Here is a 14,925-nt window from a genome sequence, read left to right on the forward strand (position 1 = left end):
TAACATTTTTGACATGCGTTTTTCTGTATTTTGTTGTTGTTATTCTGTCTCTCACTGTTCAAATAAACCTACCATAAAAATTTATAGACTGATCATTTCTTTGTCAGTGGGCAAACGTACAAAATCAGCAGGGGATCAAATACTTTTTTCCCTCACTGTGTGTGTGTGTGTATATATATATATATATATATATATATACATACATACTACATACATACATACATACATACATACATACATACATACATACATACATACATATACAGTGCCTTGCAAAAGTATTCATCCCCCTTGGCGTTTTTCCTATTTTGTTGCATTACAACCAGTCATTTAATGTAATGGACATACACAAAATAGTCCAAATTGGTGAAGTGAAATAAAAAAAATTACTTGTTTCAAAACATTATTAAAAACAAGAAATTAATAACGGAAAAGTGGTGCGTGCATATGTATTCACCCCCTTTGCTATGAAGCCCCTAAATAAGATCTGGTGCAACCAATTACCTTCAGAAGTCACATAATTAGTTAAATAAAGTCCACCTGTGTGCAATCTAAGTGTCACATTACATTTTACATTTTAGTCATTTAGCAGACGCTCTTATCCAGTGCGACTTACAGTTAGTGAATACATATATTTTTTTTATACTGGCCCCCGTGGGAAACGAACCCACAACCCTGGCATTGCAAACGCCATGCTCTATCAACTGAGCTACATCCCTGCCGGCCATTCCCTCCCCTACCCTGGACGACGCTGGGCCAATTGTGCGCCGCCCATGAGTCTCCCGGTCGCGGCCGGCTGTGACAGAGCCTGAAGGACATGTTAGCCTCTAGTGGCACAGTTAACACTGCGATGCAGTGCCTTAGACCACTGCGCCACTCAGGAGACATGATCTGTCACATGATCTCAGTATATATACACCTGTTCTGAAAGGCCACAGTCTGCAACACCACCAAGTAAGCGGCACCATGAAGACCAAGGATCTCTCCAAACAGGTCAGGGACAAAGTTGTGGAGAAGTACAGATCAGGGTTGGGTTTTTAAAAAAATATCAGAAACTTTGAACATCCCACGGAGCACCATTAAATCCATTATTTAAAAAATTGAAAGAATATGGCACCACAACAAACCTGCCAAGAGAGGGCCGCCCACCAAAACTCACGGACCAGGCAAGGAGGGCATTAATCAGAGAGGCAACAAAGAGACCAAAGATAACCCTGAAGGAGCTGCAAAGCTCCACAGCGGAGATTGAAGTATCTGTCCATAGGACCACTTTAAGCCGTACACTCCACAGAGCTGGGCTTTACGGAAGAGTGGCCAGAAAAAAGCCATTGCTTAAAGAAAAAAATAAGCAAACACGTTTGGTGTTCGCCAAAAGGCATGTGGGAGACTCTCCAAACATATGGAAGAAGGTACTCTGGTCAGATGAGACTAAAATTGAGCTTTTTGGCCATCAAGGAAAACACTATGTTTGGCGCAAACCCAACACCTCTCATCACCTCGAGAACACCCTCCCTACAGTGAAGCATGGTGGTGGCAGCATCATGCTGTGGGGATGTTTTTCCATCGGCAGGGACTGGGAAACTGGTCAGAATTGAAGTAATGATGGATGGCGCTAAATACAGGGAAATTCTTGCGGGAAACCTGTTTCAGTCTTCCAGAGATTTGAGACTGGGACGGAGGTTCACCTTCCAGCAGGACAATGACCCTAAGCATACCACTAAAGCAACATGCAAGTGGTTTAAGGGGAAACATTTAAATGTCTTGGAATGGCCTAGTGAAAGGCCAGACCTCAATCCAATTGAGAATCTGTGGTATGACTTAGATTGCTGTACACCAGCGGAACCCATCCAACTTGAAGGAGCTGGAGCAGTTTTGCATTGAAGAATGGGCAAAAATCCCAGTGGCTAGATGTGCCAAGCTTATAGAGACATACCCCAAGAGACTTGCAGCTGTAATTGCTGCAAAAGGTGGCTCTACAAAGGATTGACTTTTGGGGGGTGAATAGTTATGCACGCTTAAGTTCTATTTTTTTGTCTTATTTCTTATTTGTCTCACAAAAAAAAAAATTTGCATCTTCAAAGTGGTAGGCATGTTGTGTAAATCAAATGATACAAACCCCCCAAAATCCATTTTAATTCCAGGTTGTAAGGCAACAAAATAGGAAAAATGCCAAGGGGGGTGAATACTTTCGCAAGCCACTGTACATATCATAAAAAAAAAAAAAACATTCCTTTATTACTTTCCAACCCCACCACCCCTCCCCTAATTGGATTAAACTAGTGAACAACAACGCTTAGGCCTCTACTTCCAGCTTATACATACTATATACATTTTAATGGACACAGTCAATTTTACAGTAATTATATTTTGTTTGTTTTTACTCCTGAACTTCCTCTACCCTCAACCTCTCCTATCATTTTCATGATGTCCATCCGGTTTGCCTCCACATGCCATATCCCCCAAACTATGCTATTTTCCACAAAAGTTCTCAACCTATATACTTATTATGGATATACACAGTATGTTTTACATTAGTTATTTTGTTATTAGTTGTTATTAGTTCCAACCTTAAAGTCCATTAAACCCCTCCCATCTATCTCTTAACACCACCCATATTGGATTTCTACTTGCCATATATTTTTCAACTGTACTGTGATGTTTCACAAAAGTTCTGAACCCTTCTATTCTCATTGTTTCTACAGATTGTAAATTGAAAATAAACATTTTTGCTAAAAGTATTATTATATTATTGATCAATCGACTATGACTTTTCAGATCACCCAGTAGTGCTATCTGCAGGGTTAGCTCCAGGTAAATATTGCAATCATTCAGCCATTCCTGGACCTGTGACCAAAAACAAGCTACAAATGGACAGTACCAAAACAAAAGATCTAATGATTCTGTCTCTTCGCAGCAAAATCTGCAGAGCTGGGAAGATTGTATCCCTCATATACATAACATTCTATTGGTTGCAAGAATTTTGTATAATAATTTAAATTGAAAAATTCAACGTTTTGAATCCGGCGTCGTTTTGCGTATCAGTTCATAAACCATCTGCCATGGAATCGGTACGTCAAAAATCTCTTCCCAACTATTTTGCAATATATATAGGTGTGACGCGTACTGAGTATACGAAGAGGCAGGACGCAGATGCAGGAATTAACAAGGTCAAGGTTTACTTAACAATGAGCAAGAAAATAACAAAGATAGAGTAAACGACACGAAGCTAAACAATCATTCACAACATCATCCAGAACAGTCCAGGGCTAAATAGAGGTGGTGATGAGATGATGAGGTGCAGGTGCGCTGGAGGTGATTAGGGTGCATTGGGTTTCCATTCCGGTGTTGCAGAGGTGGTGCGCTCAGACAGGTGGCTCAGTAGACCGGCGAATCAGAGCAACAGGAGGAGACGTGACAGTAACCTCTCCTGGACGCGTGGCTCCAGCCGCTGGACGTCGCCGGCCAGGAGGACGACCCCGAGGATGAGGAACAGGGCGGCAACGGTGGAAGTCCCGAATTAGGTTGGGGTCCAGAATGTCCCCAGCCGGAACCCAGCTCCTCTCCTCAGGACCATACCCCTCCCAGTCCACCAGGTAATGGACCCGTCCCCCACGGAACCTGGAGTCTAACATGTCCTTCACCGCATACGCCGGACTACCGACAACATCCAGGGGCGGAGGAGGCGTACCCCGGGGGACGGCATCCGCCAGAGGACCAGGAACGACTGGTCTGAGGAGAAATACATGAAAAGTGGATGAGACACGGTAGTGAGGGGGAAGGAGCAGCCGGTATGATACCTCATTTATCCGCCGGAGGACCTTAAATGGCCCCACAAACCGGGGGCTCAGCTTCTTGCAGGGCAGGCGGAGAGTGAGGTTTTTTGTGGACAGCTAGACACGATCCCCAGGCTGGAATACAGGGGCCTCACTGCGGTGGCGGTCGGCTTGGTCCTTCTGCCGACGAATGGCCCTCTGGAGATGGACATGGGCGGCATCCCAGACCTGTCCGGCCCTGTGGAACCACTCGTCGACAGCAGGCGCATCGGTCTGGCTGGGTGTCCAAGGGGCCAGGCCGGCTGTTACCCCAGGACGCACTGGAAGGGAGTGAGCCCCGTGAAGGAGTGAACGAGGGAGTTCTGGGCATATTCTGCCCAGGGAAGAAAACTTGCCCACTCACCCTGCCGGCCCTGACAGTGGCAACGAAGAAACTTCCCCAACTCCTGGTTCATGCGCTCCACCTGCCCATTCGACTGAGGCCTATACCTGGAAGTGAGGCTGGCTGTGGCCCCAATCTTCCCCAGGAAAGCCTTCCACACTCGGGAGGTGAATTGGGGGCCACGGTCCGAGACGATGTCCTCCGGAAGTCCATAATGCCGGAAGACCTGTTGGAACAGGACCTCAGCAACCTGGAGAGCAGAAGGAAGACCAGTTAGTCGCAAAAAACGTCATGATTTGGAGAACCGATCTACAACCACCATGACTGTGGTGAAGCCGTCAAAACGTGGAAGGTTGGTGACAAAGTCTATGGAGAGGTGTGACCAAGGTCGCTGAGGCACTGGGAGAGGAACTAGTTTGCCTGCCGGGGAGTTCCAAGGTGTCTTCGTTTGGGCACATACGGAACATGAGTTGACGTAGCAGGAGACATCAGAAGCCAAGGTGGGCCACCAGTATTTTTGGGCAAGAGAATGCAGGGTGCGCGTAATACCAGAGTGCCCTGCCGTAAGGGTGGTGTGCGCCCAGATCAGCAGGCGGTCACGGACACTGGTGGGTACATACACGCGCCCCGGAGGGGCGTTGGCAGGCGCTGGGTCCTCCTGAGCCGCCAGGCGGATGTCTTCGTCAACATCCCAAATGACAGGAAACGTGACAATAGGACAGCTGTCAATCCTTTGGTCCTTAAATGAAACTGGTATACTTTTATATTTATCACTATTTTCTTTAACCAATTATGGTCTTTAACGCAGGGCCGACAGACAAGTTCCTTACTTTTTCCCCCTTCCACTTTCCTTTTCCATTTTTGCGGTAATGCTGCAATTATTTGGTTGTAATTTTGGGTAGAGCAGACATTTCCATTCCAGTTTTTGTTAGCTGCATGTGTGACAACTCTACCAGTTCTACCTATGATATCATTTACAAAGATTATACCTTTTTTACATTTACATTTTAGTCATTTAGCAGACGCTCTTATCCAGAGCGACTTACAGTTAGTGAGTGCATACATTTTCATACTGGCCCCCCGTGGGAAACGAACCCACAACCCTGCCGTTGCAAGCGTCATGCTCTACCAACTGAGCTACAGGTGACCCGGCAAAAAAATTGTTTTTTATCAATTAGTATATTTGAGTTTAACCACGATATTTGTTGCATTATTTGTTCTGTCGTTTCTGGAGGATTAATTTGAAATTGGTGTGGCTATTGTATGGGCAGGCATAAGCTACGGACAACGAACACAATTGCATTTTATCGATGGCAATTTGAATGCACAGATATACCGTGACAAGAACCTGAGGCCCATTGTCGTGCCATTCATCCGCTGCCATCACCTCATGTTTCAGCATAATGCACTGCCCCATGTCGCAAGGATCCGTACACAATTCCTGGAAGCTGAAAATGTACCAGTTCTTCAGTGGCCTGCAGACATGTCACCCATTGAGTGTGTTAGGGATGCTCTGGATTGATTTGTACGACAGCATGTTCCAGTTCCCGCCAATATCCAGCAACTTCACACAGCCATTGAAGAGGAGTGGGAGAACATTCCACAGGCCACAATGAACAGCCTGATCAACTCTCTGCGAAGGAGATGTCGCGCTGCATGAGGCAAATGATGGTCACACCAGATACTGACTGGTTTTCTGATCAATTTTTTAAAGGTACAGTGGGGGGAAAAAATATTTAGTCAGCCACCAATTGTGCAAGTTCTCCCACTTAAAAAGATGAGAGAGGCCTGTAATTTTCATCATAGGTACACGTCAACTATGACAGACAAATTGAGGGAAAAAAATCAGGAAAATCACATTGTAGGATTTTTAATGAATTTATTTGCAAATTATGGTGGAAAATAAGTATTTGGTCACCTACAAACGAGCAAGATTTCTGGCTCTCACAGACCTGTAACTTCTTCTTTAAGAGGCTCCTCTGTCCTCCACTCGTTACCTGTATTAATGGCACCTGTTTGAACTTGTTATCAGTATAAAAGACACCTGTCCACAACCTCAAACAGTCACACTCCAAACTCCACTATGGCCAAGACCAAAGAGCTGTCAAAGGACACCAGAAACAAAATTGTAGACCTGCACCAGGCTGGGAAGACTGAATCTGCAATAGGTAAGCAGCTTGGTTTGAAGAAATCAACTGTGGGAGCAATTATTAGGAAATGGAAGACATACAAGACCACTGATAATCTCCCTCGATCTGGGGCTCCACGCAAGATCTCACCCAGTGGGGTCAAAATGATGACAAGAACGGTGAGCAAAAATCCCAGAACCACACGGGGGGACCTAGTGAATGACCTGCAGAGAGCTGGGACCAAAGTAACAAAGCCTACCATCAGTAACACACTACGCCGCCAGGGACTCAAATCCTGCAGTGACAGACGTGTCCCCCTGCTTAAGCCAGTACATGTCCATGGCCCGTCTGAAATTTGCTAGAGTGCATTTGGATGATCCAGAAGAGGATTGGGAGAATGTCATATGGTCAGATGAAACCAAAAATATAACTTTTTGGTAAAAACTCAACTCGTCGTGTTTGGAGGACAAAGAATGCTGAGTTGCATCCAAAGAACACCATACCTACTGTGAAGCATGGGGGTGGAAACATCATGCTTTGGGGCTGTTTTTCTGCAAAGGGACCAGGACGACTGATCCGTGTAAAGGAAAGAATGAATGGGGCCATGTATCGTGAGATTTTGAGTGAAAACCTCCTTCCATCAGCAAGGGCATTGAAGATGAAACATGGCTGGGTCTTTCAGCATGACAATGATCCCAAACACACCGCCCGGGCAACGAAGGAGTGGCTTCGTAAGAAGCATTTCAAGGTCCTGGAGTGGCCTAGCCAGTCTCCAGATCTCAACCCCATAGAAAATCTTTGGAGGGAGTTGAAAGTCCTGTGTTGCCCAGCAACATGCCCCAAAACATCACTGCTCTAGAGGAGATCTGCATGGAGGAATGGGCCAAAATACCAGCAACAGTGTGTGAAAACCTTGTGAAGACTTACTGAAAACGTTTGACCTGTGTCATTGCCAACAAAGGGTATATAACAAAGTATTGAGAAACTTTTGTTATTGACCAAATACTTATTTTCCACCATAATTAGCAAATAAATTCATTAAAAATCCTACAATGTGATTTTCTGGATTTTTTTTTCTAATTTTGTCTGTCATAGTTGACGTGTACCTATGATGAAAATTACAGGCCTCTCTCATCTTTTTAAGTGGGAGAACTTGTACAATTGGTGGCTGACTAAATACTTTTTTCCCCCACTGTATATATATATATATATATGTGTGTATATATATATATATATACACTTACATTCATTCATACATACATACATACATACATATCCTTTTTAAAATAAAAATATATTCCCCTTTATTACTTTCCAACCCCACTACCCTTTCCCTAATTGGAGTAAACTAGTGAACAACAATGCTTAGACCTCTATTTGTGCATGACACAAGTCATTTTTCCAACAATTGTTTACAGACAGGTTATTTAACTTATAATTCACTGTATCACAATTCCAGTGGGTCAGAAGTTTACATACATTAAGTTGACTGTACCTTTAAACAGAAAAAAAATTGCAGACCTGGTTCATCCTTGGGAGCAATTTCCAAACGCCTGAAGGTACCACGTTCATCTGAACAAACAATAGTACGCAAGTATAAACACCATGGGACTACGTAGCCGTCATACCGCTCAGGAAGGAGACGCGTTCTGTCTCCTAGAGATTAACATACTTTGGTGTGAAAAGTGCAAATAAATCCCAGAACAACAGCAAAGGACCTTGTGTAGATGCTGGAGGAAACAGGTACAAAAGTATCTATATCCACAGTAAAACTAGTCCTATATCGACATAACCTGAAAGGCCGCTCAGCAAGGAAGAAGCCTTTGCTCCAAAACCGCCATAAAAAAGCCAGACTACGGTTTGCAACTGCACATGGGGACAAAGATCGTACTTTTTGGAGAAATGATCTCTGGTCTGAACTGTTTGGCCATAATGACCATCGTTATGTTTGGAGGAAAAAGGGAAAAGCTTGCAAGCCGAAGAACACCATCCCAACCGTGAAGCATGGGGGTGGCAGCATCATGCTGTGGTGGTGCTTTGCTGCAGGAGGGACTGGTGCACTTCACAAAATAGATGGCATCATTGAAGCAACATCTCAAGACATCAGTCAGGAAGTTAAAGCTTGGTCGCAAATGGGTCTTCCAAATGGACCCCAAGCATACTTCCAAAGTTGTGGCAAAATGGCTTAAGGACAACAAAGTCAAGGTATTGGAGTGGCCATCACAAAGCCCTGACCTCAATCCTATAGAAAATTTGTGGGCAGAACTGAAAAAGCGTGTGCCAGCAAAGAGGCCTACAAACCTGACTCAGTTACACCAGCTCTGTCAGGAGGAATAGGCCAAGATTCACCCAACTTATTGTGGAAGGCTACCCGAAACGTTTGACCCAAGTTAAACAATTTAAAGGCAATGCTACCAAATACTAATTGAGTGTATGTAAACTTCTGACCCACTGGGAATGTGATGAAAGAAATAAAAGCTGAAATAAATCATTCTCTCTACTATTATTCTGACATTACACATTCTTAAAATAAAGTGGTGATCCTAACTGACCTAAGATAGGGAATATTTACTAGGATTAAATGTCAGGAATGAGTTTAAATGTATATGGCTAAGGTGTATGTAAACTTCCGACTTCAACTGTATGTACGGTACCAGTCAAAAGTTTGGACACACCTACTCATTCAAGGGTTTTTCTTTATTTGTGCTATTTTCTACATTGTAGAATAATAGTGAAGACATCAAAACTATGAAATAACACATATGGAATCATGTAGTAACCAAAAAAGTGTTAAACAAATCAAAATATATTTTATATTTGAGATTCTTCAAAGTAGCCACCCTTTGCCTTGATGACAGCTTTGCACACTCTTTGCATTCTCTCAACCAGGTTCACCTCGAATGCTTGTCCAACAATCTTGAAGGAGTTCCCACAAATGCTGAGCACTTGTTGGCTGCTTTTCCTCCACTCTGCGGTCCAACTCATCCCAAACCATCTCAATTGGGTTGAGGTCGGGTGATTGTGGAGGCCAGGTCATCTGATGCAGCACTCCATCACTCTCCTTCTTGGTCAAATAGCTCTTACACAGCCTGGAGGTGTGTTGGGTCATTGTCCTGTTGAAAAACAAATGATAGTCCCACTAAGCGCAAACCAGATGGGATGGCGTATCGCTGCAGAATGCTGTGGTAGCCATGCTGGTTAAGTGTGCCTTGAATTCTAAATAAATCACAGACAGTGTCACCAGCAAAGCACACCCACACCATCACACCACCTCCTCCGTGCTTCACGGTGGGAACCACACATGCAGAGATCATCCGTTCACCTACTCTGCGTCTAACATAGACACGGTGGTTGGAACAAAAAATCTCACATTTGGACTCATCAGACCAAAGGACAGATTTCCACCGGTCTAATGTCCATTGCTTGTGTTTCTTGGCCCAAGCAAGTCTCTTCTTATTATTGGTGTCCTTTAGTAGTGGTTTCTTTGCAGCAATTCGACCATGAAGGCCTGGTTCACGAGGTCTCCTCTGAACAGTTGATGTTGATATGTGTCTGTTACTTGAACTCTGTGAATAATTTTTTTGGGCTGCAATTTCTGAGTCTGGTAACTCTAATTAACTTATCCTCTGCAGCAGAGGTAACTCTGGGTCTTCCTTTCCTGTGGCGGTCCTCATGAGAGCCAGTTTCATCATAGCGCTTGATGGTTTTTGCGACTGCACTTGAAGACATTTTCAAAGTTCTTGAAATGTTCCGTATTGACTGATCTTCATGTTAAAGTAATGAGGGACTGTCATTTCTCTTTGCTTATTTGAGCTGTTCCTGCCAAAATATGTACTTGGTCTTTTACCAAATAGGGCTATGTTCTGTATACCACCCCTACCTTGTCACAACACAACTGATTGGCTCAAACGCATTAAGAAGGAAAGAAATTCCACAAATTAACTTTTAACATGGCACACCTGTTAATTGAAATGCATTCCAGGTGACTACCTCATGAAGCTGGTTGAGAGAATGCCACGAGTGTGCAAAGCTGTCATCAAGGCAAAGGGTGGCTACTTTGAAGAATCTAAAATATATTAAATACATTTTGATTTGTTTAACACTTTTTTGGTTACTACATGATTCCATATGTGTTATTTCATAGGTTTGATGTCTTCACTATTATTCTACAATGTAGAAAATAGTAAAAATAAAGAAAGATCCTTGAATGAGTAGGCGTGTCCAAACTTTTGACTGGTACTGTATATATTTGTTTCCTTGTCTGTAAACTGCTTTCAAGGTTAGCAAAGGAACATCGAATTAATATGTAAAATTGCTGAACTATTCATTTAACAAAATAATGGGTGTATTCAACAGCGTGCAGGTATTTATTTGCTGTTTACGACCAGAGCTCTAAAGTGCAACAATTTTGGTCACCTATGCTTATACATTTTTGCTGTGCGACTTAGAATGTTTATTTGGGAGCACCAGTACAGTTAGAAAAATAATTGGTGTAATGATTCCCTTGAATGAGTAGGTGTTCTTAAACTTTTGACCGGTAGTGAGTGTCTGTCTGTCTGTCTACTACCACCACCGTTCAAACGTTTGGGGTCACTTAGAAATGTCCTTGTTTTCCATGAAAACATACATGAAATGAGTTTGAATAGGAAATATAGCAAAATGAATAGGAAATGTAGTAATTGACAAGATTAGAAAATGATTTTTAATTGAAATAATAATTGTGTCCTTTCGTCAAAGAATCCACCATTTGCAGCAATTACAGCCTTGCAGACCTTTGGCATTCTAGTTGTCAATTTGTTGAGGTAATCTGAAGAGATTTCACCCCATGCTACTACCTGAAGCACCTCCCACAAGTTGGATTGGCTTAATGGGCACTTCTTACGTACCATACAGTCAAGCTGCTCCCACAACAGCTCAATAGGGTTGAGATCCGGTGACTGTGCTGGCCACTCCATTATAGACAGAATACCAGCTGACTGCTTCTCCCCTAAATAGTTATTGCATAGTTTGGAGCTGTGGTTTGGGTCCTGTTGTAGGAGGAAATTGGCTCCAATCAAGCACCGTCCACAGGGTATGGCATGGTGTTGCAAAATAGCCTTCCTTCTTCAAGATCCCTTTTACCCTGTACAAATCTCCCACTTTACCACCACCAAAGAACCCCCAGACCATCACATTGCCTCCACCATGCTTGACAGATGGCATCAAGTACTCCTTCAGCATCTTTTCATTTGGTCTGCGTCTCACAAATGTTCTTCTTTGTGATCCGAACACCTCAAACTTCGATTCGTCTGTCCATAACACTTTTTTCCAATCTTCCTCTGTCCAGTGTCTGTGTTCTTTTGCCCATCTTAATCTTTTATTTTTATTGGCCAGTCTGAGATATGGCTTTTTCTTTGCAACTCTGCCTAGAAGGTCAGCATCCCGGAGTCGCCTCTTCACTGTTGATGTTGAGACTGGTGTTTTGCGGGTACTATTTAATGAAGCTGCCAGTTGTCCGTTTCTCAAACTAGACACTCTAATGTATTTGTGCTCTTGCTCAGTTGTGCACCGGGGCCTCCCACTCCTCTTTCCTCTGTGAAGGGAGTAGTACACAGCGTTGTACGAGTTCTTCAGTTTCTTGGCAATTTCTCGCATGGAATAGCCTTCATTTCTCAGAACAAGAATAGACTGAGTTTCAGAAGAAAGTTATTTGTTTATGGCCATTTTGATCCTGTAATCGAACCCACAATTGCTGATGCTCCAGATACTCAACTAGTCTCAAGAAGGCCAGTTTTATTGCTTCTTTAATCAGCACAACAGTTTTCAGCTGTGCTAACATAATTGCAAAAGGGTTTTCTAATGATCAATTAGCCTTTTAAAATGATAAACGTGGATTAGCAAACACAATGTGCCATTGGAAGACAGGACTGATGGTTGCTGATAATGGACTCTGTACGCCTATGTAGATGTTCCATTAAAAATCAGCCATTTCCAGCTACAATAGCCATTTACAACATTAACAATGTCTACACTGTATTTCTGATCAATTTGATGTCATTTTAATGGACAGAAATTTATTTTCTTTTGAAAATAAGGACATTTCTAAGTGACCCCAAACTTTTGAACGGTTGTGTGTGTGTATATGTGTATATATATATATATATTAGTGCATTCAGGCCCCTTGACTTTTTCCACATTTTGTTACGTTACAGCCTTATTCTAAAATTGATTAAATTGTTATTTTCCCTTATCAATCTACATACAATACCCCATAAAGACAGGAAAACAGGTTTTTAGACATTTATGCACATTTATTACAAATAAAATACTGAAATATCACAATTACATAAGTATTCAGACCCTTTACTCAGTACTTTGTTGAAGCACCTTTGGCAGCGATTACAGCCTCAAGTCTTCTTGGTTATGGCACTACAAGCTTGGCACTCCTGTATTTGGGGAGTTTCTCCTATTCTTCTCTGCAGATCCTCTCCAGCTCTGTCAGGTTGGATGGGAAGCATTGCTGCACAGCTAGTTTCAGGTCTCTCCAGAGATGTTCGATCGGGTTCAAGTCCAGGCTCTGGCTGGGCCACTCAAGGACATTCAGAGACTTATCCCGAAGCCACTCCTGGGTTGTCTTGGCTGTGTGCTTAGGGTCGTTGTCCTGTTGGAAGGTGAACCTTTGCCCCAGTCTGAGGTCCTGAGCTCTCTGGAGCAGGTTTTCATCAACGATCTCTCTGTACTTTTCTCCGTTCATCTTTGCCTTGATCCTGACTAGTCTCCCAGTCCCTGCTGCTGAAAACATCCCCACTGCATGATGCTGCCACCACCATGCTTAACTGTAGGGATGGAGCCAGGTTTCCTCCAGACGTGACGCTTGGCATTCAGGCCAAAGAGTTCAATTTTGGTTTCATCAGACCAGAGAATCTTGTTTCTCAAGGTCTGAGAGTCTTTAGGTATCTTTTGACAAACTCCAAGTGGGCTGTTGTGTCTTTTACTGAGGAGTGGCTTCCGTATGGTCACTCGTACCATAAAGGCCTGATTGGTGGAGTGCTACAGAGATGGATGTCCTTCTGGAAGGTTCTCCCATCTCCACAGAGGAACTCTAGAGCTCTGTCAGAGTGACCATCGGGTTCTTGGTCACCTCCCTGACCAAGGCCCTTCTCCCCCGATTGCTCAGTTTGGCCAGGCAGCCAGCTCTAGGAAGAGTCTTGGTGGTTCCAAACTTCTTCCATTTAAGAATGATGGAGACCACTGTGTTCTTGGGGATAATTAATGCTGCTCCTGCCTCAACACAATCTTGTCTCGGAGCTCTACGGACAATTCCTTCGACCTCATGGCTTGGTTTTTGCTCTGACATGCACTGTCAACTGTGGGACCTTATATAGACAGGTGTGTGCCTTTCCAAATCATGTCCAATCAATTGAATTTACCACAGGTGGACTCCAATCAAGTTGTAGAAACATCAAGGATGATCAATGGAAACAGGATGCACCTGAGCTCAATTTCTAGTCCCATAGCAAAGGGTCTGAATACTTATGTAAATAAGATATTTATGTTTTTTTCTTTTAATACGTTTCTAAAATTTTCACATGCACACGAAAACTCGCTTTGTCATTATGGGGTATTATGTGTAGATTGCTGAGGATTTTTTAAAATCCATTTTAGAATAAGGCTGTAACGTAACAAAGTGTGGAAAAAGTCAAGGGGTCTGAATACTTTCCGAAGGCACTGTATAATAAAGAAAACACAGAAATAAGAGAGGAAGCTACATACAGGGTCAGTGCCAATACCAAATATACAATGTGCAGGGATACTGGAGTATTTGAGGTAGATGTGTACATGTAGGAGGGGATTAGGAGAAAGTGACTGGTATCAAGATAAATAATAATAGTAAACAGTATGGCAGCAGCATAAGTGTTGGGTACAGCCTACGCATCTGCTCATCAGGTTCCTCCACTTCTTTCAGATCTTTCTCACAATCACTTAATAATGTGTGAAAGACTGACCCTCTCCCTCTTTCCTCTGGTAGACTTACGAGGACCAACACAGCAGTGAGGAGGAGGAGGAAGAGGAGGAGGAGAGCGAGGAAGGTGAGGAGGAAGACGACATCACAAGTGCCGAGTCGGAGAGCAGCGAGGATGAGGAGGCTGGAGAGCCAGAGGACCAGCAGGGTGCCAGCAGACAGCAGCAGCTGGAGTGGGACGACTCCACACTCACCTACTAACAGACACGCACATATACACACACTCATACATTTTCACATGAACACGCAAACACACAATTCTCACACACACATGCAAACACACACTTCTGACACACACTCGTATATACACACACACATACACACCACAGGAGGTTGGTGGCACATGAATTGGGGAGAACAGGCTCGTGGTAATGACTGGAGCAGAAGGAGTGGAATGGTATCAAATACAACAAAACACATGGTTTCCAGGTGTTTGATGCCATTCTATTTGCTCTGTTCCTGCCATTATTATGAGCGGTTCTCCCCTCAGCAGCCTCCTGTGATAGACACTTCTCACACACACTCATATACATACACACGCTAACACACGACTCACACAAGTTCTCATCCTCACTACCCCTCCTAACCAGTGGGGGCACACCCTTACAGATTCCTTACCGAGGAGCCATGATGTAAAAA

The 14,925-nt window shown here is 43.4% G+C and overlaps 1 protein-coding gene across 4 annotated transcripts in view; it reads left to right on the forward strand.

The window, feature by feature from the left end:
- The window catches only part of clstn1 (calsyntenin 1), an 81,000-nt gene extending 66,436 nt beyond the window's left edge, over positions 1 to 14,564 (forward strand). For all 4 annotated transcript variants that reach the window (XM_045207115.1, XM_041846335.2, XM_045207114.1 and 1 more), the window contains one exon: positions 14,293 to 14,564. In XM_045207115.1, coding sequence (XP_045063050.1) covers positions 14,293 to 14,487 — 195 coding nt within the window. In that variant the 3' untranslated portion in view covers positions 14,488 to 14,564. The remainder of the gene's footprint in view (positions 1 to 14,292) is intronic.
- Positions 14,565 to 14,925: the final 361 nt, after the last annotated feature.

Source organism: Coregonus clupeaformis, chromosome 24 (genome assembly GCF_020615455.1).
Source record: "Coregonus clupeaformis isolate EN_2021a chromosome 24, ASM2061545v1, whole genome shotgun sequence".
Taxonomy (NCBI): Eukaryota; Metazoa; Chordata; class Actinopteri; order Salmoniformes; family Salmonidae; genus Coregonus; species Coregonus clupeaformis.